The following is a 26,629-nucleotide window of genomic DNA, read 5'->3' as shown; positions in this document are numbered from 1 at the left end:
AAGAATAGGAGTTATTTGACCCTTTCCTCAAAGGTTTATAGGAATATCACATTTATAGACCATAACACAGCACAGTAAGACATGAGAGGGAAATAGACCTCATCAAACATTTTCTTCTAAAGTAACAGCCAAGGTCAAAAGAAATTTCCCCATCTCCTACTTCAATGAACTCTATCAGCAGCATAAAAGACATTAAGAGACACAGAAAATTATACTGATCACAAGAAACCTGTTTCTCTATGGCTGTTAATGTAGTAAAACCTTGTAAGTGACAAGCTGCTGACTAATAGCATTACTAAATCAGACAGCTGACCAACATTTTTTCATCTACTTATTAAAGGATTGTGACAGGCCAGCCACAACAGTGGCTGCTAAACAAGGACATGGTCCACAGCGATGTTATAGCCCAAGTAGGAAAGGTGCATTATGGTTGTTTTGATAAACACATTCAAAAGTCTTTCCACTTGTTTGGTTAATCTGGACTAAACACCAAGCTTTAAGACAGATCTTGAACCTCTAAAGTAAAGTAGGGCTTCTTCAGAGAAAGACTTATACATATGCACACGCAGGCATAGAACAATTATTTTACTATAAACTTTATGATCTGTTTTTTCATCTTCACAACTAACTCTGGACTCAGGTATATAATTTATACCTAAGAAAGAGCAATTTGCGTGTCTTCGCAGAGATCCTGCTGTACCAATACTTTTTTAATAGATTACATGCACCGAGGGATGTCCACTTAATCCACTGCTGTATATTTTTGCAGGACATCTGGTTGTAGTCCCCATCACTATAAGCTTCTGCCAAGCATAGGGCCATAGAGGCTATGTCTGTATCAGGAACTACTGCAGATCAACAGGAGCAGATTGGTAGACAGAAAGGGGTTGTGCTGAAGATGCGATACCTACAACAGACTTCTGTTGTCAACCATCACTCCACTTTGAAAATAATCTGGCATTTAAACAGCGTACTAGTAAGACAATGGATTATCCTTCTATCAGCTTTTCACAAAAATGGGAAAGTCAATGAAATAGTAACTAAAGCTTTTCTTAAAAGTTACTTTAAAGGCATGAAAAATAGTTATAGATGAGATACCATCTTCAGTAAGTACATTTTCTTTACAAGAAAACTTTCTTTCTAAAAATGAAAAGGGTAACTAGCTTGTGGCCTACACATAGAAAAGACTAGAATGTTCTTTTCCAAAGAATTAAGATAGAACAGGAGACCGTTGTGAACTAGAGACTACTTCTCAGTTAACTGGCAACCAAGGTAAAACGATGCCCATTCCCATCCTTCACAAGTATCTGTTTGTGAACTGCTACTTTTTATGGCATGAAAATGAATCAGAAAAGTATCGCTCCACCTCCCTTTGGTAATGAAATAACCACCAGTTCAGTTCGTAAGTCTATTTAAAGAGTAAAACAACAAAACACACGATCATGTTCTCATTCCTCATGCCTTTTTGGTTCATAATGTTATTCCAGGAGGTGTTGCATAATTAGTAGCTCTCAAAACAGTAAAGTCAGTTGCAGCAATAACATATTCACATTGTGGTAAACAACTATTTTCTTTGGCACAATATCACTCCTCCTTTTCTCCCCAACTAAGACAAGCTGAATAAGAGGGCAGAGTGATAAATGAAACAAAATCGAAAACAGCTGAACAGAAAAACACAATACAGAAACATGAAAAATGGTAACTCCTATCCTTTCATTTTCAAAATAACACATTTCAGTGACTTAAGATGGCGATTACTAGAACATAAGTATTTGCTGTGCTTCCAAGAACAGCAGTAAATACCAATGATATTATTTGAAACCTCTGCTACAAGCACAAGATAAGTCAGCACATGCTGTCCAGAAACCACACAAGCCCTTCGCATAATGATGAAATCTTTGCTTTGGCAAAAGGAATTATCCCCATATATGAACCTCAACTATTAAATCACCTTGTTAACTGGGAAGAGGAGGGGAGATGAAGGGAGGCAAAGCACAGGAACGGAAAGTATTTCATAGCTGTCCTTAAATGACAGATTCAGAGACCAACAGCTGTAAACATTAAGTCCCATCAGCAGTGCCACATACTGCCATGGAAGGATCAGCGTAGGCCCCGTGCAAACGATAGGTAAGTGTAGTGTGTTTAAAAGCATGTGACTCCTGGCAAGATTCAGGTAGTTCGATTGATGAGCTACACTGTTCTGTCAGTCAAAAGGGTATAACCACAGAACAAAAACCTTTGCTGGGCAGTTCGGATGCTGAACCTTTGGAGGAACTGAAAACAGGTTTGTTTGGAAGAGTTGCAGAATAAGGTGGTGTGAATAGTAAGGACTGCAGAAGAATGACATCAAGCCAGGCCAAAATCTCTGGAGAGGTACTGCTGCAAGAACTTCATTGACGGTTTTTTTGACTGGACTAAATAAAGCAAAGAAAAGTAGAAATTGTTTCCTGAGTATTTTTTTTTTTAATTTCTGAATGCCTTATTTTGCTCTGCGTTTTAAGTCTGTTAGTGGTTTGTTTGTTTTTTTTCCATACCTCCTTCTCATTAAAATTATAGGTAGACTGACATCTCTTCTTTCTTTTCAAGCATCCAAACTCTGTAATCCCATAATCCTTAAATGGGAAAGGACGACTATTGAGAAACTTGTCTGAACTATATGTGAGACATTACTGGACATTTTAGCAAACAATTTAAAATCACTGGCTTCAAGTATATTGTATCAGAATTGAAGGCAGTACCTTTAACTTATGTTACCTAAATACCCAAAGGAAAATTTTACCAAACCTAAAAAGCTGGCTTTCTGCATAGGCAGGTCAATCTGTAGTATTTCAAAAAGTAAAAATCAATATTGTGATAGTACAAGATCGAATGGACACTATTAGAAAAGCTGGTACATAATTCTCACTAAAGCAGAAACATCACAGCACACTTATTGGTCACAGGTAACAGGCAATATACATTACAGTGTCTACCTAATCATCTAAAACATATGATAAATCCAAGTCAGCAAGCAATTTTGCCAAAGGAAATTCTTACAGTACATGTTATAGATATGAAAGACTGGGCAGAAGAACTTAATCTGTATTAAAAATTAAAACTTGTCAGTATTTTAAAATGTACTTTAAAACAGTTTAGATAATTTTCAATTTGCTTAATAATGTTAATTACCATATAGGAGGTGTAACAGTAAGCTGAACTGTGGTTGCTCAGTTGCTTTCTCATTTCTTAATATTTTACACTATTATAAACAACAGTGACAATTTTTATTTGCTTAGTTCCTATACTTTTCCTTAGCTGGCAAAACTGATTAGTCTTACAGCCATTAAGTAATACAAACCCACTCCCCAAATACCATACACTTGCATGCCAAGTGATATAGATTTTGATGTTAATCAGTCCTTTGGTACATTTGTCATTTGCAGCATTTTTATAGTAATCACAATTACAGGAAACATCACAAGAAAGTGCTAAAATTACCCAGATTTTTTTTTAAGTTGTTATTAAATACTAATTCAAAGCAGAATAAGACAACAGATGTTACTCTCCAGAATATTTGATTTATTTGTTCGCCTCATCTCTTCACTGCTCCAGATTACAAAGGTTACTCATTATAATTGCTGCTTTATGCTGCCATTCTCTTAGGTAACTTCCATTTGAATTATAACATTTTGCAGTATTATCAGTCATACATTCTACGTTATGGGAAACGTGACTACAAAGTGAACTATCATGTACCTCTTTGACACAGGACTTCCCCCTACCATTCTTAACAGTATCTACTGTTAAGAATATATTTCAAAAAAGAACTTCTTTACCATCTTTCCTCTCCTTACATCCAGGCATAATCAAAACCTGACAGAACATTCAAACAGTAGATTTTAATAGATTTAACCAGCATTAAAGCTAAACACGCCATTTGTAATTTTTTTCAAATCATTCCTAATGTGGACATACAGCTCACTGTATTCATCCTCAAACACTGAATAGTTGCTATTTTGAGACATATTACTTAAGAGCCATGATAAAAAGTCTTTTCCAAGTTATATGTTGGATACTTAAGCACACATACCAAGCAAGCAAAGAGGCACTATAGAGCCCCAAGAAACACCACAGGCCTTAAACAGTGAGAATGAATCAGTTATTCAAACAGCATTATCCCTTTGGGATATGAATGAGACAGGTTGTCATTTTTAGAGACTAACATCACACTTTTGCCAGAGTCCCAAAACTACAAATGAAAACGTCACTCTGGCTCTTCCTAGCTTTCCAGTATTTGGCATTGCCACTAATTTTTTTACCTTTATTGCCACTAATTTTTTATCTTTTTTTGTGCACAGTAAGGTATAGAAATAATATGCCCAATTTCGTTTTTACAGATACTGGTGTCCATATCAAAAAAATTGTTTGTTTTTAAACAGATTATTTTTATAGAGTAATCAATCATTACAAACACCAGTTGTTTACTGTTCCAGACATTTGCCTAACAAGTCTTGTTCAGCTGTTTATAAACTTGAGACCTTTTGAAAACTTGCCTTTACACCTTGGTATTTCAACAAGACACTGGATGAAACAATTTCAACTCTCTATTAATTATTGCTAATGAATGTACTGCCAAGATATAGTAGTGAATGTATTCATATTTGCAAATATACTGCTATATAATTATGGTAAAACATGCTGCTTGATGAGATAAAGACAAACAATTCTTTCACAAAAATAAATAAATAATAATAAATAAATATATATAGGCCTGATTTTACAGTCTTCTCATTCAGACTCCAGATTTTATTCTCTATTTGATTAATTTAATAAACATTTCACTGATGTGAAAGCAGCCCTACCTTAAGCACTATCTACTGCATATTGAAATTTACAACAATCTAATCCAGGGAAAAACAAGTGACCTACTAAACTTTCAAATTTCACCTCAAAATACCATTTAGCTTTCAATATATAATCAGGTTCGAATTGCTTATGCAAATGCAGCTAACTGCATCCTCTAAAAAGGCATCTGAAATATGTAAAATATTGCAAAAGCAGTTTCTGTAAACATGTAACAGTCTACTGTGACATGCTTTTTCACAGCAGCAAGTACAAAAGTTAACCTTTGAGACTGAATACTGGACTTAAAGAAGTTAAACAATTCATAACCAAAACTAATGTTTATAATTACAGGAATAAAATAAACTTCCACTCAAAGTGCATATACCTTGATGGCTCCAACAAGTTAGATTACTTTCAATGTACAGGGAACAGGTAAGATTTTTAAATGTGAGAAAGGAAGGGTATAATTTTTTGTATAATCAGTTTGTGACATCAATTCTAGAGAAAAGCCTAAGCCATTTTTTCTCCTTTACCCCCCATTACATTAGGGAACAGTCATTTCAATACAGTTATAAAAATAACCTTCTGAAAAATTCTAAAACTAAGAGAAACCTACTTAAAATATTTGCCAAATCACTAATTAATATCTAGTAGCATCTATCACATGCAACATCGTCATCATTATGTTGAAACAAAACTCATCCTGAACCTTGCAGCTCACACACAAAGACTGAGACAAAAGCAGCAAGGGTAAGTTGACTGGACAGTATTTTTTTGTGTTAACTATATATTGTATTAAATGTAAATGGATTTTAGATAAAGAAATAACCTAAATTCACCTAACGGTGAAATAGTTGTTTCAAAGAAAAATGTCACAGTTTGGTATGGAAAGAAGAAAAAAACCAAGTGAAAACGTGGGATAGATGTTATAAAGGAAGAATAGCCTCAAGATCTAAGAATTGTAGATGAAGCTCTTGGAAATCTCTTCCGCTAAAAATACTGTAGAAAGCAGTGATTAGCATGTAGTCACAGTATTTGTAAACACATTTTAAGCAAGAAGTAAAACTTAATCATCAATTTCAGTTGGAATAAAACTGAACAAGTTCATAAAAGGAAATAACCTGTTATGTCATTTTAGTAAATACTATCTACATAAAAACATGTAGCCTTTTAAACTGAAAATTGAGTGGCAGTTTTAAAGCCTAGATGCATTGTACAACTTTGCACAATTGTTAAAATATTTGTCACATTAAAATGCCAGGCAAAGTACAATTCTGTTGTTATTTTTAAATTAGTTCTTCTAATAGTAGATCTTACTTGAGAAGTTTGGTAATATCCATTTCAGGTCAAATATAGGTAAAATCCGTGATACACATTCATTTATATTTTCAAGTAATTCAAGTATCTTTATAGATTTACATAACATTATTTTTTCTTAGGGAGAATGTACAACCTGAGACAGTATTTATTACATTTGCAGGCTTCAGACAATGTTTAGTGAAAAAATCAACTCACTCCCCACTTGAAGATTTTTTTTTTTTTCTTTTACTCAAGCAATACTTCAAGATTAAATTCTCTGAAAGCCTCTGACACTCTCAACAAATATTCCCATTTGGAAGTGTCAGTTATTCTGTAACTAGAAGAATTCCAATCAATCTTTCCTGCATAAAGACCTGGTATTCTAATGAAAAGGGCTTAGAGAAGAGCAAATTGTGACGCTCATATGTTACAATGCTGCTGGCACTGCAATGAAAGAAAGTCCTGAAGATACTTAACTGCCAAATTTGTAAAGAAAAGCAATTTCCTGGTTCTGTAGGTCCTGTACTTTGCCAATTAAAAAAAATAAGAAAATAAGAAAAGGTTTCCTCCCCCTCATATAGTGCACAGCAACCAATGCTTTTCAAAGGAAAGCACTTCCCTGAGCTGTGCACCACAGAACTTCATTTTAACCTTGTTACTTCTCAAAGCTAACCTTTGCTTAAACATTTATCACTGAATTCCATTTGAACTTAGTGTAATATGAGTAACTGGTATCAGTTATCAGTTTAATGTATAACTAATCTAACATTAAGTAATAAATTTAAAAAGTTCAATTATTATAATCCATAAGTTTCTTTAGTATTTTTCTGTTTTAACCACAATCCATTATTTTGCCCCCAGAAATTACAACAATAAGGTAAGAGATAATGGCATGTCTAGCTGCCAACAGATTAGCAACGTATTATTTTAAATCTGTAAAGTACCATGTACATTTATGCCATTGCAAGAAGCAGAGAGAGGAGGAGAGGTGGGAGTTATGCTGTGGGAGAAAAAAATTTATCATCCTTCTGGAAAAAGATATTCCTGGCAACAGGCTTTGTCACACCATGCCTACACACCAATCTGGAGGTCTCTGCTTTATCAGGGTTGTCACAGATTGATGATGCCCTTTGGGTAATATAACTGAAGCACTTTCAGGAAGCATCTCCAAGCACTGGGCTCTGGTTATCTTCTGGTAACAAAAGGGAGCAAACTGGAAAAGAACTTAAGTTGCTCTATGATAACAAAGCTTTGTGGATTGATGGACTGTGTGCTCTGGTTTCAGGAGTAATTTCACTTCTCCCACCCAGCCATCACTCTAAGTCTCCCGAAAGATCTAGTTCCCATCCTGAGCCCTCTTATCTCTCCCATTTTTCCCCCAGACCTACATCCTGAGGGTGTTCTTGACCTATCCTCAGTACGTGCTGGCTCAGGAAGGAAGCTCATCAGAGTCCATAGCTATTTGGTCTGCACTTCAGTCTTTCCTTTGGTAAAGGAGTGAATTTGGCTTGCTTTCCTCTAGTCCAGCAGCTATCTGCAATATGCTTGTAAGAACTTGTACAAGAAAGAATTTGTAAAATAAATACCCAGTGCAAGATAGATATAGGCCATCCATAAATGGAACAAAAGACAAAACCAAAATATCATTTGACTAGGATTAAACTTGTAAATTTAGATCATATTTTAAATTCTTTTCAAAGAAGGGTTGGCAAAGGTACAGAAGCAATACAAAGAACAAGAAATCAGTAGTGTATGCCTTCAGGAAAACTTAAAGGCAAATTTAGTCAGTGGTTATACTGGAAGAATGGTATTTTTCCAGATAAAATAACTAGCAGGAAAAAAAAATAATCTAGAAAACTACAGTTTGGATAAGACAACATAAGGGACGATACAGTAAAAAAATTTATTTTAAAATAATATGAAAACAGTCTTGCATGATTTTAACTTTAATTTAGTCATCAAGATGGTAGCTAAGATGAATATTATCTAAAAATAATGATGAACCAAGAGCTTCAGACAAGAAAAAGTGATATAACTGGCAGGAGAGACATGCAATTATCACTCCAGTGAATGCAGTACCTTTTTAAATGGCAATGAGTGCTGGTATTCTTTTGTGCTGCTGTCCAAGGTTTCAGCCCTAAACAGACAGGCAGTAGCTCATTTCTTTTATGACTGAGGACACTCATTGTGTTTAAGGATAAGAAATAATGGCCTACAGAGAAACATCTCAACCTACTTTGAGTATAGATGGTGACCTGCAAGCTGATACTAGTATCTTTCACTTTTTTCACTGAAGTTCTGCCTTCTAAAAAGTATATTAATTATTGATAGCCTTTGGATTATCTGCAAGTCTGCCAATTTCACGCATAACCTACATCTTCACCCCAGAGTCTACAGCAAATAAATAAAGAAAAAATATATTTTAAAAATTAGAAAAGATTTAGAGGAGCTCTCTGTACATATTAAGCTATTCTTTCCGTAACTCTAAAAACACTGGGGACATTCCAAAAGGCTAGAAGAAATGAAACAATGGTTTGTGGGGGGTTTTTTGTGGTTGTTTTTTTTTTTGGGGGGGGGGGGGGGGGGGTTGAGCCGACAGTACGAATAATTTTAAAGGCCCCACATCCTTCTTCTGATCTCATGCAAAATAATTTCAGAGTCAACAAGCAGCTGGATTTATAAAAAAAGATAATAAAATATAATCCTAATTAAAACATGAACTTATATAACACAAGCCTCTTAAAATTATCTTATAAATCTAACTGAAAAGTGTAAGACTGTCATTATGAGTGCAAGGCATCTAACTCGATACTAATACATTCTGATTAAATAGAATTTTTAATGCTGGATACATTAAACTCATTTATAATGTGGTCGACTAAACTGAAAATGCAACTCTGAGCACAGAATCAGCAATGAATAGGTGCATTTTCCAAGAAACACCACAGGGATGAGTTATTAGCTCACCATCTCTTACTGTTTTTACCAATAGCCTGAAAGAAAAACTCATCACTGATTAGGTTTGAAGAGAATGCAAAATTTGTGGGAAAGGTAGCTAAGGAAGAAGCTGAATCAGAGTAGAGCAATCAGTTCTCCCTCTAAATTTGGGAGGGTAAGAAGAGAATCAAATAAGCCACATTGAAATGGAAGGTCTTGCCTTCGCTGAAAAAAATGCAAGCTGTAGTAATCAGAAAGGTACTATCTTCTCTAGTAAAGTAAAGGTTTAAAGTTGTTTGAGAAAAGGAACCTAAAATAATTGACACTACAGCCATATGTACGATAAGAGCATAACTGTGTTTAAGTCATTAAGACATCAGATCTTGTTAGAACAAGCAAGGATGTATTATCCTTCTCCCTCCCGCATAATCAGTACAAGCCAATAATACCAAGCCACATGTAGCCTGTTACATGAGTTCTCAGTTTCCCCATGTTCTGGGAAAACCATATAAATTATCCCTCAATGCCTAGAGGCATATGCGTATTATCTTAATTTTTTTTTGTTGAAAGTATATAGTACTTCAGCAGGACTGTTTTTTTTTCCCAAAGCTTTGACCTGGAAAAAAAGGAATTTTCAGGCATGTGCTGACTTAGAGAAAATGCAATTCATGATGCTAACTAACAATAAAAAAGAAAAAAAAAAGTACTGGAGAGTTCCTAGAGACACCATAACACCTTAGAAGACACTGGAGTAATTTGACTGATGCCATTATTGTCTAATTACTATACTAAAACTGATATCAAGTTCAGTAAGTAAATTAATTGAGTAGGACTTTTAGCATCAGGTTTTTCTTCTCTCTAGCAGTTCTTTGCTAGTGTCTATACATATTTCTTCATCAACTCCATCATTACCATACTATTTTACTTCCCAGCCACTTAAGTTGTCTCTGTATTTCTTCCTGTTGCTGAATAAAAACTAAAAGCAAGACTTGGAATAATCTCATTCTTTGCAGGCACCTACCTATTAAATACCTTTTACCACAAAGAAATCAGCAACACAAAAGTTAGGAGGTTTCCCTGACAAAATGATATACTGAATTACATTAACTTACAGTCTTTCTATGGGTAGTCACAGCATTTTTAAAATTTTTTTTTTTCTTAAACTTCACATACACAAGCATGTCTTTACAGGGAACTACTAAGTATCATTAGACAGGTTTGGTTTTGCTTTTGGGAATGGGGGAGTTAAGAAGAGGGGTAAGGGAAAGAAAAAAAAAGAGCAAAAAGAGTAAAACCTGTTCAAAATTGTAAACTGGATTTTCTTTCCCTCAACATGTTGTCCATTCCATGGTTTTCCTTTTATGTATTGGGATGTAACCCCACATAGTACTGTATTTCACTAACTCCCCCCCCCCCCCAGCATCAAAGGTGTTACTGTAACACAATGCTTAAAGGTGAATTGAGCTCCTTAAAAGCTGGCTGCCTTCACAAAACAGTACCACAGAAACAAACCACCCAGATTTACAGAATTCTTTTCATGTAATCGACAAGGAAGCCTTTACAAATGTTCATTCCTTCACAGCATGCCCTTAAGAAGGGAAATCAAGCACAGGGTATTTTCCACCAAAGCATATATCACCAATATATGGTATATTCGGTTCCAAACTAATCTTAATATGGTAGACAAAACTCGTATTAACCTTTTACATCAGCATGGAGAACACCTAAGTAAACTGCTGATCAGCAGACATGATCTGAGGTTAGAGAGTATAACCACCTCAACATGAGCATACAAAGAATGTCATGCTGCCACAAAAGAGGCAGCTGACATACAGGGGGGTGTCAACTGCAGACTCTAGTTTGCAAAAAATGCACCAGTACCCATTGTGCCCTACAAGCCTTGACAAGGTCCCACTCAGAACCCTGGGTCCAGTTTTCAGCACAACCAGTCTAGAAGGATTGGGACTAAATGGAGGACATTTGGAATGAAGATAAGGTTTGAAAAACAGAGTGCGAGAGACACTACCTGTCCACACATAAAAGGCTGCTACAAAAAGGAAGGGAATAAACTGTTCTTCATGTTCATAGTAGACACAGGACAAAATAAGGGGCTGATACCGCAGAAAAGACTTCAGGCAGACATTTAAGAAAAATGAGACTTTCAGATGGTAGGGTTCTTCTGACTGCTGATATGGCAAAATAAAGTCCCCACTGGCCCCACACCCCAAAGATTAATTTATAAATTTTAAGTCAGCAGGCCAGTGTCAGTAAAAAAGAGGTAAGGTAGTATAACTTCTGTAACTAAACCTTTCAACAAATGCTGTTGATAATACAGATTGCATTTTCTAGCTGTTTTCAACAGCACTTAATAGGTACCTACTGCAGTAGGTTTGTTGCCTAAATGTCACTGTGCAATTTACTTCAAAATATATTAGTATCCTTTCATAATATAACAGATACCTCAATTTCATATTTAAGAAACATTAAGTATCCCTATATAATGAGATTTCATATTGCATACATTTAATAATTACGTCATGTAAAATTAATCTGATCCACTGTCACGTGCTTACCCAGTGTCTACATATTCACTCTGCTTTTTTTGTAATTTTTCTTATTTTAAAGCTCATAAAAATTTTTAACATGCCACTTCTTTATCAAACCAAACAGTTAAAAAAATTTCTATACACACTTCACATTGTATATACTTATTTCATAAATATTGACTGCTAGGTGTTCTAAACTGTGTTCCAAACATCCAACTTAAAGCTTATGAAGAGCTCTTGCCATTTCAGCTTTTGAGAAATGTCATCAGTCTTGGCAACTGACTGATTTGGATCTCTAGCTACTGCTAGATGATTATACAAATTGTGATAAATATAGCTTCTTCCAATTTTCTAAAAATTGTTAAGTTGTAGGACTTCTCTGATGTCGACTTTGCTATTTATCCACTGGTCTCAGATTCATGGTTTGGGAAGGCAAAGAAATACATTATACTGAGATACCCTTCCTAATGACCTTCTGATGGATGGGGGAAAGCTAAAAATCTTCCACATTTACAGTAGACAGCAAATTTGTTAACAAGCACTATTACAATCAATTTATAACTTAAATACTTTAACAAGTTGCCAGATGTTTTAATACAAGTCTTAAAGTATTTTATTTACACAGGACCAATTCTATTGGATTTTGCTTTGGGTAATTTGGAGATACATTTCTGCACGGTAATAAAGTTTCCTAACAGTTCATAGAAAACCTACCAGTTCATACAAATGACTGAAATGCACTGCTATTTATTGCATTTCCCTAAGTGTCAAACAAAAAGACTAGACATACTATGGAGACCTTACTACACTTTGTTCCTTAAACTTCAGGAAAAAAACCCAACCCCATAATGTTAAATTCCACTGAGTTTGTAAGAACCAAGATTTTAATGTTATGATACATCTACTGTGATGACAGAGTGTGCTCTTTGCTGATAAATGCAGGCAGATTGCCAGGATTACGTGTGCAGATTAACAAATGCAGATTAGCAGTATTCTTCTGTACTATACTGGAGCGAGCAGCTGCTGCATTATGGGGAGTACAAACTGTATTCCTTCAACAGTCAGTGTGGTTTTGTCCCCTTGTTGCTGTGTGTATGTGTCGTGGTTTAACCCCAGCCAGCAGCTAAACACCACGCAGCCGCTCACTCACTCCCCCCCCACCCAGTGGGATGGGGGAGAAAATCGGGAAAAGAAGTAAAACCCGTGGGTTGAGATAAGAACGGTTTAATAGAAAAGAAAAGAAGAAACTAATAATGATAATGATAACACTAATAAAATGACAACAGCAATAATGAAAGGATTGGAATGTACAAATGATGCGCAGTGCAATTGCTCACCACCCGCCGACCGACACCCAGCCAGTCCCTGAGCGGCGATTCCCCGCCCCCACTTCCCAGTTCCTATACTGGATGGGACGTCACATGGTATGGAATACGCCGTTGGCCAGTTTGGGTCAGGTGCCCTGGCTCTGTCCTGTGCCAACTTCTTGTGCCCCTCCAGCTTTCTCGCTGGCTGGGCATGAGAAGCTGAAAAATCCTTGACATTAGTCTAAACACTACTGAGCAACAACTGAAGACATCAGTGTTATCAACATTCTTCGCACACTGAACTCAAAACACAGCACTGTACCAGCTACTAGGAAGACAGTTAACTCTATCCCAGCTGAAACCAGGACAGTATGTACTACACAGAGCTGGTAGTGAAGCTCTCCTTATGTTTACATGACAGACCCACACCTCCTGCTAAAAGCAGCTCACTATTTTCCATAATAGAAAGAAAGCAGCGCTCTTAACCAAGTAACTGCCTGCTACAACTATGCAAGATTTTTAGCTTTCCCCTATCCAGCAGAAGGCTATTGAGAAAGATTTCTCTTAGCATAATTTAAATAAACTAACTGACGAAGAAATACCTTCTAGGTAGTCTTTAAAATAATTCACAGATTCTTCTTTTTTTAGATGGCTTAGTTACTGTACTCCAAGATATACTTAACCTAGCAGAAGTAAGACCATCCCTAAACATTTATTTTAACCTTTTCACATATTTAAAGAGATACAAAGAAAGTTCAGAGCAGCAACCAACAGCCAAAAGCTGAACCACACTACTTAACGGTGCTGTTGAAAAAGGAAGAAAATGTTCTTAAACTCTGTTTAGCAAATAGTATTTCTTTCAAGGTTAATCAAAATACTTCCTGATGTCTTTAGAAAGCATTTTCTACATGGTATCTGGCATTCTTCACAGACTTTAATTCATACCATCTTTCTTTCATAACTTATACCTCCTTTAAACTGTTCTTCCTTGTTGGGCTTCAGGAGTGGGGTTTTTTTGCTCTGTTTTTCAGGTTTGTTTTTTTTTTTTTTTTAATTTAACCACCATCACCACCTCCTTCCCCCCCCCCCCCCCCCCCCCCCGGTTAACAGCAGCATAAGAAGGAAGACATAATACAATCAGAAGCTCTTTGGTTCAAAAACTGTAGCTTTGGTCAAGGCAGAAGAATACCAACTTTTTTTCAGCCCTCACAACACTCTGTGTTTCCTAATTAGCAAGGAAGAGAACAAGACGGACAACAGTCAATAATGATGCACTGCTTTATTTTCTCATGAAAGGTATGAGACTTGACTTTGGGAGGTACTACCTTCTCAAGGTACACATTCACTTAATTTCCTGTCATCATTCCAACAGCATCAGTTTGGTTTATTTAGTATATTATGTATCTCAATTGGAAGATGTGCTGCAATATTCTCTCCTCATTTTAGTAAAAGATTAAATGTAATTGCCACAATTTTACATTAAAATAAACATGAGATAATGTGCTGCTATTTCAGAACATTGCCTAATACGTTCAACTGGCAAAGGCAAATGTAAGGCCAGTTCTGTATAGATCAGGGATTTTATAGTGGTTCTGAAACACGCTTGCCATGCAATACAGGCAGCACAGTCTATTCAATAGCTCTGCACAACTGAAATGAATCCTGCAAGAGCTGTTAAAAAGAACAATCGGATTTTGTTCTTTTCCATGCAAGGATTCTTAGCGATACAAATTTGAAATGCCAGCTACATAGCTGGAACACTGAATAAGGCTAAAATCCTACACAGATTTTAGTACTGAAATTAAGGATGGAGGAAGAAAAAAATTCACAAAAATGAAAATTAAAGCTAGAGAAATATAGAAGGCTTTCAGTTTCATTCTGTGGGGAGAGTTGCAAACATAAAAGCAAGTGGATGGTATCAGTTTTTTAGCACTAGAGTTGCTGGAAAGGACCAGCAAAGAATCCCTACTTTGTATTCTTTACAGACATAACTTTGGTGGCAGCAGCTGTGCTACCTTCCACATAAATTGCCACACTTGGTACACGAGTTGAGCAGACAGCATTCCATGAAAACCCAAAGGATGTCGCAGAAGACTTTGTGGTTACCTATGTCTTCCACAGATTTCTGATACAGATATCTACATTACCTTTTGGAGTTAATTCCTACCTTTATTTGCAGACAGTCCTTGTTAAACAGATTTCAAAACTGATGCTCTCAGAATAAATGTCTATTTTCTCCCACAAGAGATCTTTCTAATAAATTATGGTCCTTTACAGCAATTTTTTTTTCATCTATTTGTAGGCTAACACACATATGAAGAAAAGTAATCATAGAACAATTTAATTATGTACTTTAATTTCATCTGCAGTTTCTTTCGACTGGCTTGGAGAAACACAGAAGTGACTCAATTTGACTGCAGCCAAGCTAATCGTTTACAGTGCAAAAGAATGGCACTAGTAGCAGATAATCAGTCATAGACTTCAGTTTCAGAAAAGGAGCAGGCCTAAATTAAGCACACTCTTTAGTCCCAGAAAATTACAGAAATAAAACAAACCCTAGTATGACTCACACCAATAACCTGTATTTGTTTTGCGCATGCTAAATTTTAGACAAACATACTATAGAACACATCCCAAGTCACTGCTGCTATTTACATGACACAGAAAAAAAGCATTTTCTACATACAAGACAAACATAATTAAAAACAAACAGCAGGCAAAACAAAATCCCCAGGTTATGAGTCAACATAAGCTGCATGAAAAAAGCTAACAGGACACTAAGTTATAAGTTAAAATGCTAAGAGCAGAATAAACTTTATGAAGAGTTATAGCAGTTACCACGACCAAAGCACAAACTGGCACCTTGTGCTTGAGGGAGCTCGGTACCCACATTGCTTTACTATGTCATACAGACATTTGTGCAATGCCGACTAGTGTGTGATGGTATATCTGACACAGCAAGACCAGCAAAAATACTGGATCATTGTTTTCAAGCAAATGAGAACCTTACAAGGAACGTGTGTGAAGAGATGAGCCTAGAAATAGAGCAAAAAATGTGGAACATCTAAAGATTACATTATCCCAGCCCCAAACCACAGCTGACTGGTTCTATGTGGCATATTAGACTAAATTCAGGTTCTGTTTCATCACTATATTTGCTTATTATTTTAGTCTTCTGTGAAACATACTACTATGCAAGATGCTTAAATGTCAAAAGTCAGTTAATATTAGAATCTAGTGTTTTAACTAACAAATTATGGTATCTATTGGCTCAAGTCAAGTAACTGCAAATTCTTTTTACATGTCTTCATCTAACAAGTAATTCACAATAGTACAGGAATGGAAACTTGTTACATCATGCCTAAAACCAGAAAAAAAATTCTTCAGGGCAGAAACCACATCTTATTTCTTTGTTCTATGAAGTGTTTAGTACACTTTTTGTTGCTTTACAGAGTTAAAGGAATCCTACAGCATGAAAATGCAGAGGCTAGAGCATGTAGCTGCAAGCTAACTGGGTGAGCTGCTGGAGTCCTTTGTCAAGGAGAAATACTCCACTGATGAGAGGGACTGTCATTTCAAATGGATGCAGTTCGTCAGAGAGACCAAAAATCTGGATTGCAGGATGAGTTAACCACTTCTTGTCTGCTATGTTATCCAGAAAGAGATCTAGATTCTGGCTATGGGTACAAAACCAGCACTAGCAATCCCCCTTCCTTCCACGTAAGTTTCATTGGCTATGACTAACTTTGCAACTAGTACTGCAAAACAGAAAAGCAAAACCGGTGCAAAGGTCCCAGAAATCGCCTCTACTCCCTTCTCAAAGGATTCACTTCAATCAGCTCTACTCCAGTCCTGTGAAATGTGTACCCCTTGGCAAGTGGGCTACCGTAGGTACAATCCTAGAGCCCATCTTCCAGTTTAGCTGCTGAAAGAAATTGAGTTTGTGCTCCCTGAGATGACTCCACAATGCAAACCAGAAGTGCAGTAACTGGGAGAAATATGGAGATTTGCCTCAAATGTGCACTTCTGATCACCACTAAGCAGCTAATACAGGCACACCTAATTATACCTCAGTTATAGCCCTGATTCACAAACTGCTACAGAGAGAATTATTGCCAGACTTCCTCACAGAAGACATTTTCAAGGAAGAAGGTAATTTGCAGCTAAGTGGATAAACAATTTGGATGACAACACACTACTTTTTATATTAAAAACCCATACACACAAATCATGTCTTGAAATTAGGGAGGTAACAATTTTTGTTTTTCTGCAACAGTATTTTTCCAAATTACAGTTCAAATATTAACAAAAGTTACACTTTTTGCTTGCATTATGCTTAGTATAGCTTTTATATTTTCCCATATTGAGAAGATGATACAAAGAAATATTTGTAAGTATGGCATATTTTCCTGGAGACAGTATTTATATACAGGGTATTCACTAACCTTTTTCTAGTAGCTAAATTTTATTTAAGAACTAAGTATCTAAAAATGCCCCCCCCCCTTTTTTTTTTGATTCAGAAACCTTGCAAGATATTAACCTTTTTTGTAAGTCAGATGAAAATACTCTATCAACATACAACAATAAAGGTGGGAAAATAGATTTTTGGTGCAAATCTGCTAATAGTCTAACATTACTGTATCTGTATACCCCCCAACACACATTGGTTTTAAACAGGTATTCAAGATTAGACATTATTACCCCTCAAGCTTAAAATTTAGTTGATTTTGGCCCTGCCACATTAGGGACAGAGACCGGGCAATACATAAGTCCACAGCCTGGGTAATTATGCAACTTCAGTTTCCCTGCAGAGTATCTGGCAGCAGAGAACTAAGATACTGATTCTTTATTCCTTTCCGCACATGGCAGAAGTGCATTGCGGGGACCTGGGGGAAGGAAAGCATTTCTTAATTACTCACTGAATCTGTTTATTCTTCCCTCCACTTGAGGCAAATTAAAAGAGATCACCAGCATATGAATACAAAATGGCCAGCCTGGTTAAATATCAGAATTCTTGTAAAAGGACTGGGCTTGTCAAATACATTATTCTGTTGATATAAAATTATTGGCATGACGCAGAAACTTGTGTAAAAGTCTCTTCTGGTTCATCCTGCAAGAACAAATATATATGGTTTTTAAACATAAGGAGATCAAATACATATATGAGGAAAAAATATGAAAAAATCCAAACTGCCTTCCTCTTGTGTACCTGACATTTGAAGGTTTAAGTCAGTTTGGCTCATGAAATAAATACAAAATTTTGAAGAGATAAATCAACATGGAAATATAAAAGTTAATAATCTTGACTTCAACAGTGATCTATGCATATTATCTGTGGAAGCATTAAAACAAAATTACTGCATAACTATCAGAACCATGCTGAATTCTTAAGCTATTTCTGATTTCTATAGACTGTCAAAATCTCCCATATGATTTCCATATGGAAATGTCTGCTTAAGACAGATTTTTTTTTTTTTTTTAACGCAATTGGAACTTGCCAACTGAAATAAGTAGCTTTGCTCATATTTTTGCAACTTAGCTTTCAGAAACTTTTTAAGCATCAGGTAATTCCTTTTGTACTCCTGACCTGCAGTATAATTTGCAGGAGAAAAATACTCTGGTTCTTGGTTTAACACTGTTTAAATTCCAAGATCTAGACTATTTCTGCACTGTTTAAAGTCTAATGTAGCAGTGCCAAGGCAATATGAACTTCAACCTGGAGAATAATAACATCATATTTGGTTCTTTCGCTCCCCTACCAAAAATAAAGGCAACAGGATGATCCTATCAAATAAGAAGATTTAACAAAAATAAACACAGAACTAAATTTTAATAGCTTGCAATATATGAAGAACAGAAATAGAGGTACCACTGAATAGTTCTAGTGTTATTGCAAGATACAATCTCTCAGGAACAGTTTCAATTACAAGTTTTTAAATCAGAACAAGCCTAAAGAATAACACAGCTTTCAATTTTACCAGAAAAACAAATATTAAAACATGTGAATAAACCAAACATAAGAAAGACTACACCAAACCAGACTCCACATGGACTTCCCTACCCCTACAGATAGGAGGTTTTAACAGAAGCCTTTGCTCCTGTTTCTCTGTGTTGATTTCTTAAGTGCCTCTTTCCTAAACCCATTCCACTGAAAGAAACTAATTTTTATATATACATACACCGATGTATGTATATACAGATATACACACACAAACACAATAACTTGCAGCTTCTCAAATTAGATACTACTGCAGCCAAGTCAGTCATTACTAACAAGGAAACTACCATCTACCCTGACCCCAGTGCACAAACACATCCATTTCCTAGACTTTTCAAAGACTTTAATATATAAGGTACTTCCTAGAAAAAGGTTCAGTTATAGCTATCTAAGCAACAGAGAGGACAAAATTTGACATGCCTGCTTTAGTAGGTAGGCACATATGAAGTAAATCAACAATTAATCACCACAGCCATCACTGCTACAAACACACTACAAGGAATTCCAAGTCTGTTGACTGCAGCTACATACATTATAAAGCACAAGTAAAATGAAAACATTCCATACTCATATCTCTTTCCATAGTTTCATTTTATAACTCACCCCTTTTCAGCTATAGAAATGCAGTACATCTGAACAGATAACAATAAATGTCCTCTAACAAACACCAGCATCTTTCCCCTATTCATGGGGAAGACAGACTAGCAAAGAGAAAGACTACAATACTATTTTCTATTAAATTGCTCAAAATTACATTGAGCATAGGTTTAACACAATCTGGTCTACTAGAACGTATGAGTTAATTACCCATGCAAATTTTCTGTTCTACATATTGAAAAAGAAAAAAATGATTCCAAGCTCTAAAACAGGATATACATCTTACTTTGTAAGACTTGTAGAAACTGTGACATATGGCACACTAGGAAAAGGTACAGGAAGACATCAAGGGGATAATTTTAAGACTGTCAATACCGCAACAGCCAGATTTGGAGTTCTCTGCCAGCTTTGCTAATTGTATAATAAGGAAAAAGGTTGAGATTTCCCAATTAAAATGTAGTGTTGCTGCTAGGAACTTGCACAGGGATGTGACCATGGCATGACAAATTAAAACTCTTGGGCTCAGAATATTAGTATTGAGACTACAGTTTCACAGCCATTTCTTTGTTAGCAACTGTTTTAGACATGGCTGCCTTTCTGCCCAAGCCGATTGTGTTTCCACTCCGGTGTTCCCTCTCATTGTCACAGCGCAGCTGCTTGTGAACTAACTCAACAACATCAGTACACTCATCTGTTGCTGATGCTGGAGGGGGGACAACTGACCTGGGCAGAGTAGGAATCTGGGGATGTCAACTATCATGACACTGATGCTTGAATAACTATTTGCTGGACTATACCTAAACAACACAGGAAAGAAAGACACAAACACCCACTCAAGCACAGGGGAAATACAAAATTGCTACTCAAATGCATTTTAAGCAACATTAATTATTGAATTAAAGATCAGCAAACCTAATTAGAGAATACTGACACATTTTCTCTACTGGCGACTCTGAAAACAGATGTCTCTTACAACTACTGTAGAAAGGGATCAAATGAGAAAAATCAAATGAGAAAACCATAGGCTCATAAATGCAAACCAGTAACCTTATCTTCCTTCAGAGACAAGAATGGAATTAAGTTCTGTAAAAACATGGTCAGGAAGTTTGTTTCTTAACCTCTTAAATGCTTTGACTTCTATGAGCATTATAAAACACTCACTCCTAAACTACCCATGACCGTTGCAAGTGTCCTGCAAATTTCATATCACTTCAGTATGTCTTACTTGCTATCCACAGCTTTTTACTAAAATGCCACCTGTACTTTGCTGAGCTCTCCTTTTTGAAAAGAATATCAAGATCAAAAAAAGAGACTAGCAAGATTTCAAGTTATCTGCATTCACTAATCACAGCTTAATCATAAGGAAAAAGTATCTTGACTAGTTTTATTACTATTGTTGAAATATTTTTATCTTCTGATCTTAAGCATTCTATGAGCAGGAAAGAATTTTCAAATAAACAATAAAAACAAAGTGGATGTAAAGAATCTAGTCTTTATATCACAGTAACTGACTCCCACTACTTCTAAAAAACATTTGTGCAAACTAAGAGGCCTAGTACTTCTTTGCAATACTGTATGGAATCAATAATTAATTACTAATTAGTAGCTTTCATGTTGCACCTGTAAAGCCTCTGCAACTTATCACTTGATACCAACTGATCAAATAAGAGAGACTCTCTAGTCATATTCTGCCAAATACTTGTTAGTCTTCTTACATGTTAGCAAACACAAGTTGCTAATAAGCTGACAATAAAAACATAGCTGTATTAATTTTCACACACCTCTGTTCTAGCAGCAGCTTCAGGTCACTGATCATGAAAGTATCAAAGGACTTAAAATAGAACAGTCAGCCAACTCCAGAGGGTAGATTCAAACAAAAAAGACCCTGGAAAAACTAGACTACAAAGTGTAAATTCAGCTAACGGATGACAGAAAATTTATAGAAGTCGTTTCTCTATTAGACATTTTATTTATTCCTCGTGTCCAACGTATTCTAATCTGAAAAGACCAGATTGTGCCACAAATACTTCCGTGTACAGTAGCAACAGTAGTTCCACTGATACCACAATAAAATTTGCTCATGATTTCAAATGAGCAAGCCTAAGTTCTGTATTAGAAAGGAATTTGTCAGCTCAACCTTTGTAGTGCTATACTTTATGTTTACCTAATTTATTTTCTATACCAAATATTAAACAATAAAAAGGTGAAAATAGTTTTAAATACTTCACTTAAAATATAGTTGAATCTTATTCCATCATACTGTCATTTTATAAACAACCATATGTAGCCATCCTTTTAACAGATTTTTTTTTTTTTTTAAACTCAGCTCCAGACAGGGAAGAAAATCCATTACTTAGGAGCTCAGTAATAGAATCATTCAGCTGTTGAACTAATGTTTTACTTAGCAGTTGTATAAAGCAAAGACATATTATTAAAAGTCTCCATGAAAGAATATAGCATTGTTGTATGTTTTACATTGACTTAATACAACTGGTGACTATTGAATGTTATTAGGTTGAATTACCTATGTCAAAATGTTTTGGTGGGTTTTTTTGGTTTTTTTTGTTTGTTTGTTTTTACTTAAAGCTTTTAACCAAAGATTTCCATAATGAAGGGAGACCCCCCCCAACTATTTTCAAACCATTTTTCCAACACAGAAATATTCACTGACAGTCAGTGTTGTAAAACTGAAATCAAAGTGATCATATTGTCACTGATATATTTAAAAATGTAACACTTGAACTAAGTAGAATGATAGGTGTTTTCAAGCATTAGTACAGAGGAAATACACCTGCACTGACTGCTATGAGGAGACAAAAAAACCAAACCAAAACAATCATAAGCCTCCCAGTAATGAAACACACTGAACTCTTGAGAAAAATACTTCAACATAATGATGCATGTTAAAAGACAGATATGTAGCTATTGGGAGTACACAGAAGAACAGAAGAAATGTAACACACAAGCTTTAAACACTCACCATCTGAATTGGTTTTTTGTGAAGATCTCGTTCAGTCACCAACTTTTCCTGGTCAGTGACATAAAGGCCTTTTTGTGCCAGGGCTTGTATAACAGCATCATGACCTAGAAGTGGTTTTGCAGCATCACTCTTGAGAATAAGGCTCCCAGCACGACAGTAGAGTTCTGCAGACAGCAACAAGTTAACAACAGGTGGTTTAATGTGCTCCTGGTCATACTGGTCTGTATAAAATGGTTCTCGTAGTTCTTCTGGAACATTGTCTACAAAGACCAAAAAACCAACCAAACAAAAAAGCATTAGTCAGTATCAGAAAAGATAGATACAGTATTAGGGTTTTTTATATGTATGAACTCAAAATTATGTTAAAAAAAAGCATAGAGTCTTTACCAGTCATCATGATATAAAACACTGGTGAAAATTGCATACAAAGGTAACATTTGAACTATAAATAGAAACTTGAGGCCACATCAGAAGGCCAACCTGCAGTTTACAGCATCATTAATTTAAAATTTCTTGGCTTCTCCAAATACATGCCCAAACATTCTCATTTCCTTTGGCATAACATTATATAGGTCAGACATATAAAGGCAGAACAAAACCCATTTAAACAAAAATCCTATCTCTATTACAATAATAAAATGGAAATGGAACATTATATTTTAGCACAGAATAATTCCAGACAAAAAGGAAAACAACCACCCAGCAGCCTTCTAAGTTTCATATGTGCAAGAGAAATTTGATTACTATACGATCCATTTCAAAGGTCATGCATCATAGAATGATGACAATCTAGCAGTTAAGCGTAAATACATAGATGTTTTACTGGAATTAAAAAAAAACCATAAAAGGAGGGAAAAAAATATTATCCATTTCCCTCTGAAAAAATACTGAATTCTTATTTGCCTATCTGTGTTACTGAGTTCCTTTACAATTGTGGCTTTCCTCCTTTTTCAATGAGCTGGCCTAGCACCCACAGAAAGCTATGCAAGATTCTGTCAAGTTTATGCTGAGCTTTTAACTGCAAAATTAGCATTTCGAGACAATCTAACAGTTTTTCCAAATACTTTACACAACACAATACAGACAGACTATATTTATAATTGTCTACCACAAAAGTAATGGTTATAAATTAAATATGGTACTAGATCAAATGAAATTAAATCACTAGTGAAGTGGAAAATAACTTAGAAATTATTTCAGTCTTCACACTTCTAGGCATACACACTGCAATGCAAGATGCTCCATTTTCCACGTGTAAGAATTTCACTCTCCATTGTTGTAAAATTAGTTAAGCCAACAGCATTTATGGGATAAAGAGCATGTGACTTCTCCTGAGCCCAAACGGAAAAGCCTATTTAATTACTAAAAGGAAAAAAAATGTGTAGGAAAAAAGTGATGCAACTCCAGGTTTCTATCCCCTTTGCCTTCAGCTGGATAAATGGCTAAACAGACAAGGTTTGAAGCAAGGGTGGAGTAAACAGCCCAATAAGGGTGGAGCAGGAGAGAGAGAAAAAACAGAACATGCTATCACAAGATAATGACAGATGATCTTCTTCCTCATATATATATTCTATTGCAGTTCATGTGCTTTCATTATGGGCTTTGGAAGAAGAGCCACCTGCCTTCTAGCTGTAGAAGGAGAAGGTACGCATTATAGAGTGCAAAAAAGGAAAGAAATATTAACACATACTTTTTAAGATGTCGTAAGGATGGTAAAAAAGGATAAGATATTGCTTCTTACTTGCAAATTCAGAATATTAAGGGGAAGAGAGGTATAGGGTATAAATTTGCTTAAACCAGGACCCTAAATTTGGCTAGACAGCTGACTGCTGTGCTTTAGAATACAGATCAAAATACAGTGTCAGCAAAACTACTCCACCCTTTAAAATACAAGCCTAATGCCTAACATCATTACTTTTTAAAAGATAATAAAACTATTAACAAAAAATCTACCAGTGTCAGGCAATGATACTCCAACCTTCTCTTGCCGCTTCCCAGCCTCACTTACTGACTCTGTAGGACCTATAGTCACCCAATACTACAAAAGGCACTTATAATAAAGGAACTCTATGAGCTGCTAGGCACCTGCTTCCCTAGGTACTATTTCCATCTATCTCAATTCTACCTGTCCTTTCTTTTCCCTGTTTGTCCATCCACTGTCTATTTAAATATTAAGCTCATTATTTCTGAAGTCCCTCATGATCCATCTCCACTTCAGTATCAAGAGCTCAATCCTCATCATGACTTCATCCTTTATAATTCCAAATGCCAACTTTAAAGCATCTTTGTGCTATTTCCTCATGCTAGAGAGCATTAGAAAACATTTTCTGTAAATATCTCACAATGCAGAGGCAGCAGATTTTGCCTTTTTTGAAAAAAAACCACACACCCCTTTTTGAATCACATGGGAAATTAGATGAAGACACTGAAGACAATGATAGGTTTCAAGTCTGAAAATGAGCCAGAAGAGAAATCCAAAGACAGGAGATAACAAACCCACCACCTATTAATGACTAATTTCTGATCTTCCGTATCACCGAAACAGACCCTAAAGTGACAAGGTAAGAGGCAATAAACACATTTATTATGAAAGCATGATATTCACTACTGGGGTTTAGTAACAAAAAAACCTCAATACACTTAAAAAAAAAAATCAAGATCATAACTACCAAAGAATTATTTATAAATTATACTTCTGCTCCTGAAAAATACATCAAGAGACAAAATGAGATGTATGCCATTTCTTTTACTTCATTGGTGTTCACAAAAATACATCTGGAATAGAAACTGACTGGTGCTCATAAAAATAAAACCGGAAGAGAAATTTATTAGAGAAATAGAATACAGAAACAAGGGGCAACGAAGAGTAACTGTGACTACAGACTTATTCTGAATTTAGAAAAGCAAAACATGTGAAAGCATACAAATAAGAAATCCCTGCTGCAACAAGATCAGAAGTCTTCCCAAAAATTCTCATGAGAGTTCCCTTCACACAGAAACACAAGCACTTTTCCCCATTTATAACATGTACCAAACTGTCTGATATCAGAATAGATCTTGATAGAAGAGTCAAACTGTGTTCTCATTTTTGTTATAGTTACAAAAAAAAAAAAAAAAAAAAGACACAGCAGCTATACAGAGGAAACTCTTCCTGTTACTGATCTCAAAGTAACAGCCCTTCCAGAATTGGCATGCTTTGCCTCTGCAGTCCTGCGGAAAGGAATTTCAAGGCTACATCCAGTTCTCAGCAGATTACCAGACCAACCAACAGGGTCAAAAGCCTTTATTAACAATTCTGGCAGGACTGGAGATTTGTTAAACAGCTCTGTTAGAGAAGAATCTTAACACTAATTCCCAATAAGTGCATTTCACCAGTCCCTTTCCTTTGCCCATCTGACAAGAGTCTTCCAAGATGAAACTCTGAAGTAAATGAACGTTTTTTAAAAAAATACCCTGTTGCACATACTACCATAAAGTACCATCTGACCTTGAAATTTGTGGCAAAGTACAGCAATTATGTTAGAGAGATATATCCAGGACACTGAGTTCTGGGAGTTGAGCACATGTAATATGGATGAGACCAAGGGAACTGGGCGTATTTCTGCTGGAGAGGTGGTGGGAGGATCTAACTGCAATCTTTCAGCACCCAACGGGCAGGTTTCAGAAACACAGACTTGTACACAAGCTGCCGCAAGGGAAATTTCAACTGGACAAGTAAAAAATTCTTCACAGCAAAAGCAGCAGAGCGCAAGCACAGGTTGCATGAGGACTCAGCTGCGAAACCACCATTCACAGGGACTGTCAAAACCTGAGTGGACAATGCCCTGAGAAACCTCTCCTAACTTTGAAGCTAGCTCTTCTTGGAACAGGAGGTTAAACTAGATGATCTCCAGAGACTGCTTTCACCCTGTTTTTTTCCCCTAAAACTGTCAACAGGAACACAGGTTTCAATTTTGGAAATCTTTTCTTGGTATGGGTTTAAAAAAAACCAAAAAGTTTGACATTTTGGATTTTGTAAATATTGAACTGTGAAGAGAATAAATGAAGCTAATGTAGAAGTTCAACACACAGGGAAAACAATAAAAAGGAAATACCACATTAGCCCAAAACAATAATGTAAATTTAAGAATCAGGCTAACTT

At 35.8% G+C, this 26,629-nt stretch overlaps 1 protein-coding gene across 4 annotated transcripts in view; it reads right to left on the bottom strand.

The window, feature by feature from the left end:
• The window catches only part of CAMSAP2 (calmodulin regulated spectrin associated protein family member 2), a 90,951-nt gene that overhangs the window by 55,562 nt on the left and 8,760 nt on the right, over positions 1-26,629 (bottom strand). For all 4 annotated transcript variants that reach the window (XM_052802205.1, XM_052802206.1, XM_052802207.1 and 1 more), the window contains exon 2: positions 22,489-22,748. In XM_052802205.1, the coding sequence (XP_052658165.1) occupies positions 22,489-22,748 (260 nt within the window). The remainder of the gene's footprint in view (positions 1-22,488; positions 22,749-26,629) is intronic.

Source organism: Harpia harpyja, chromosome 11 (assembly GCF_026419915.1).
Source record: "Harpia harpyja isolate bHarHar1 chromosome 11, bHarHar1 primary haplotype, whole genome shotgun sequence".
NCBI lineage: Eukaryota > Metazoa > Chordata > Aves > Accipitriformes > Accipitridae > Harpia > Harpia harpyja.
Note: the sequence above shows the minus strand (reverse complement) of the source record. Positions and strands in the feature narration are given on the sequence as shown.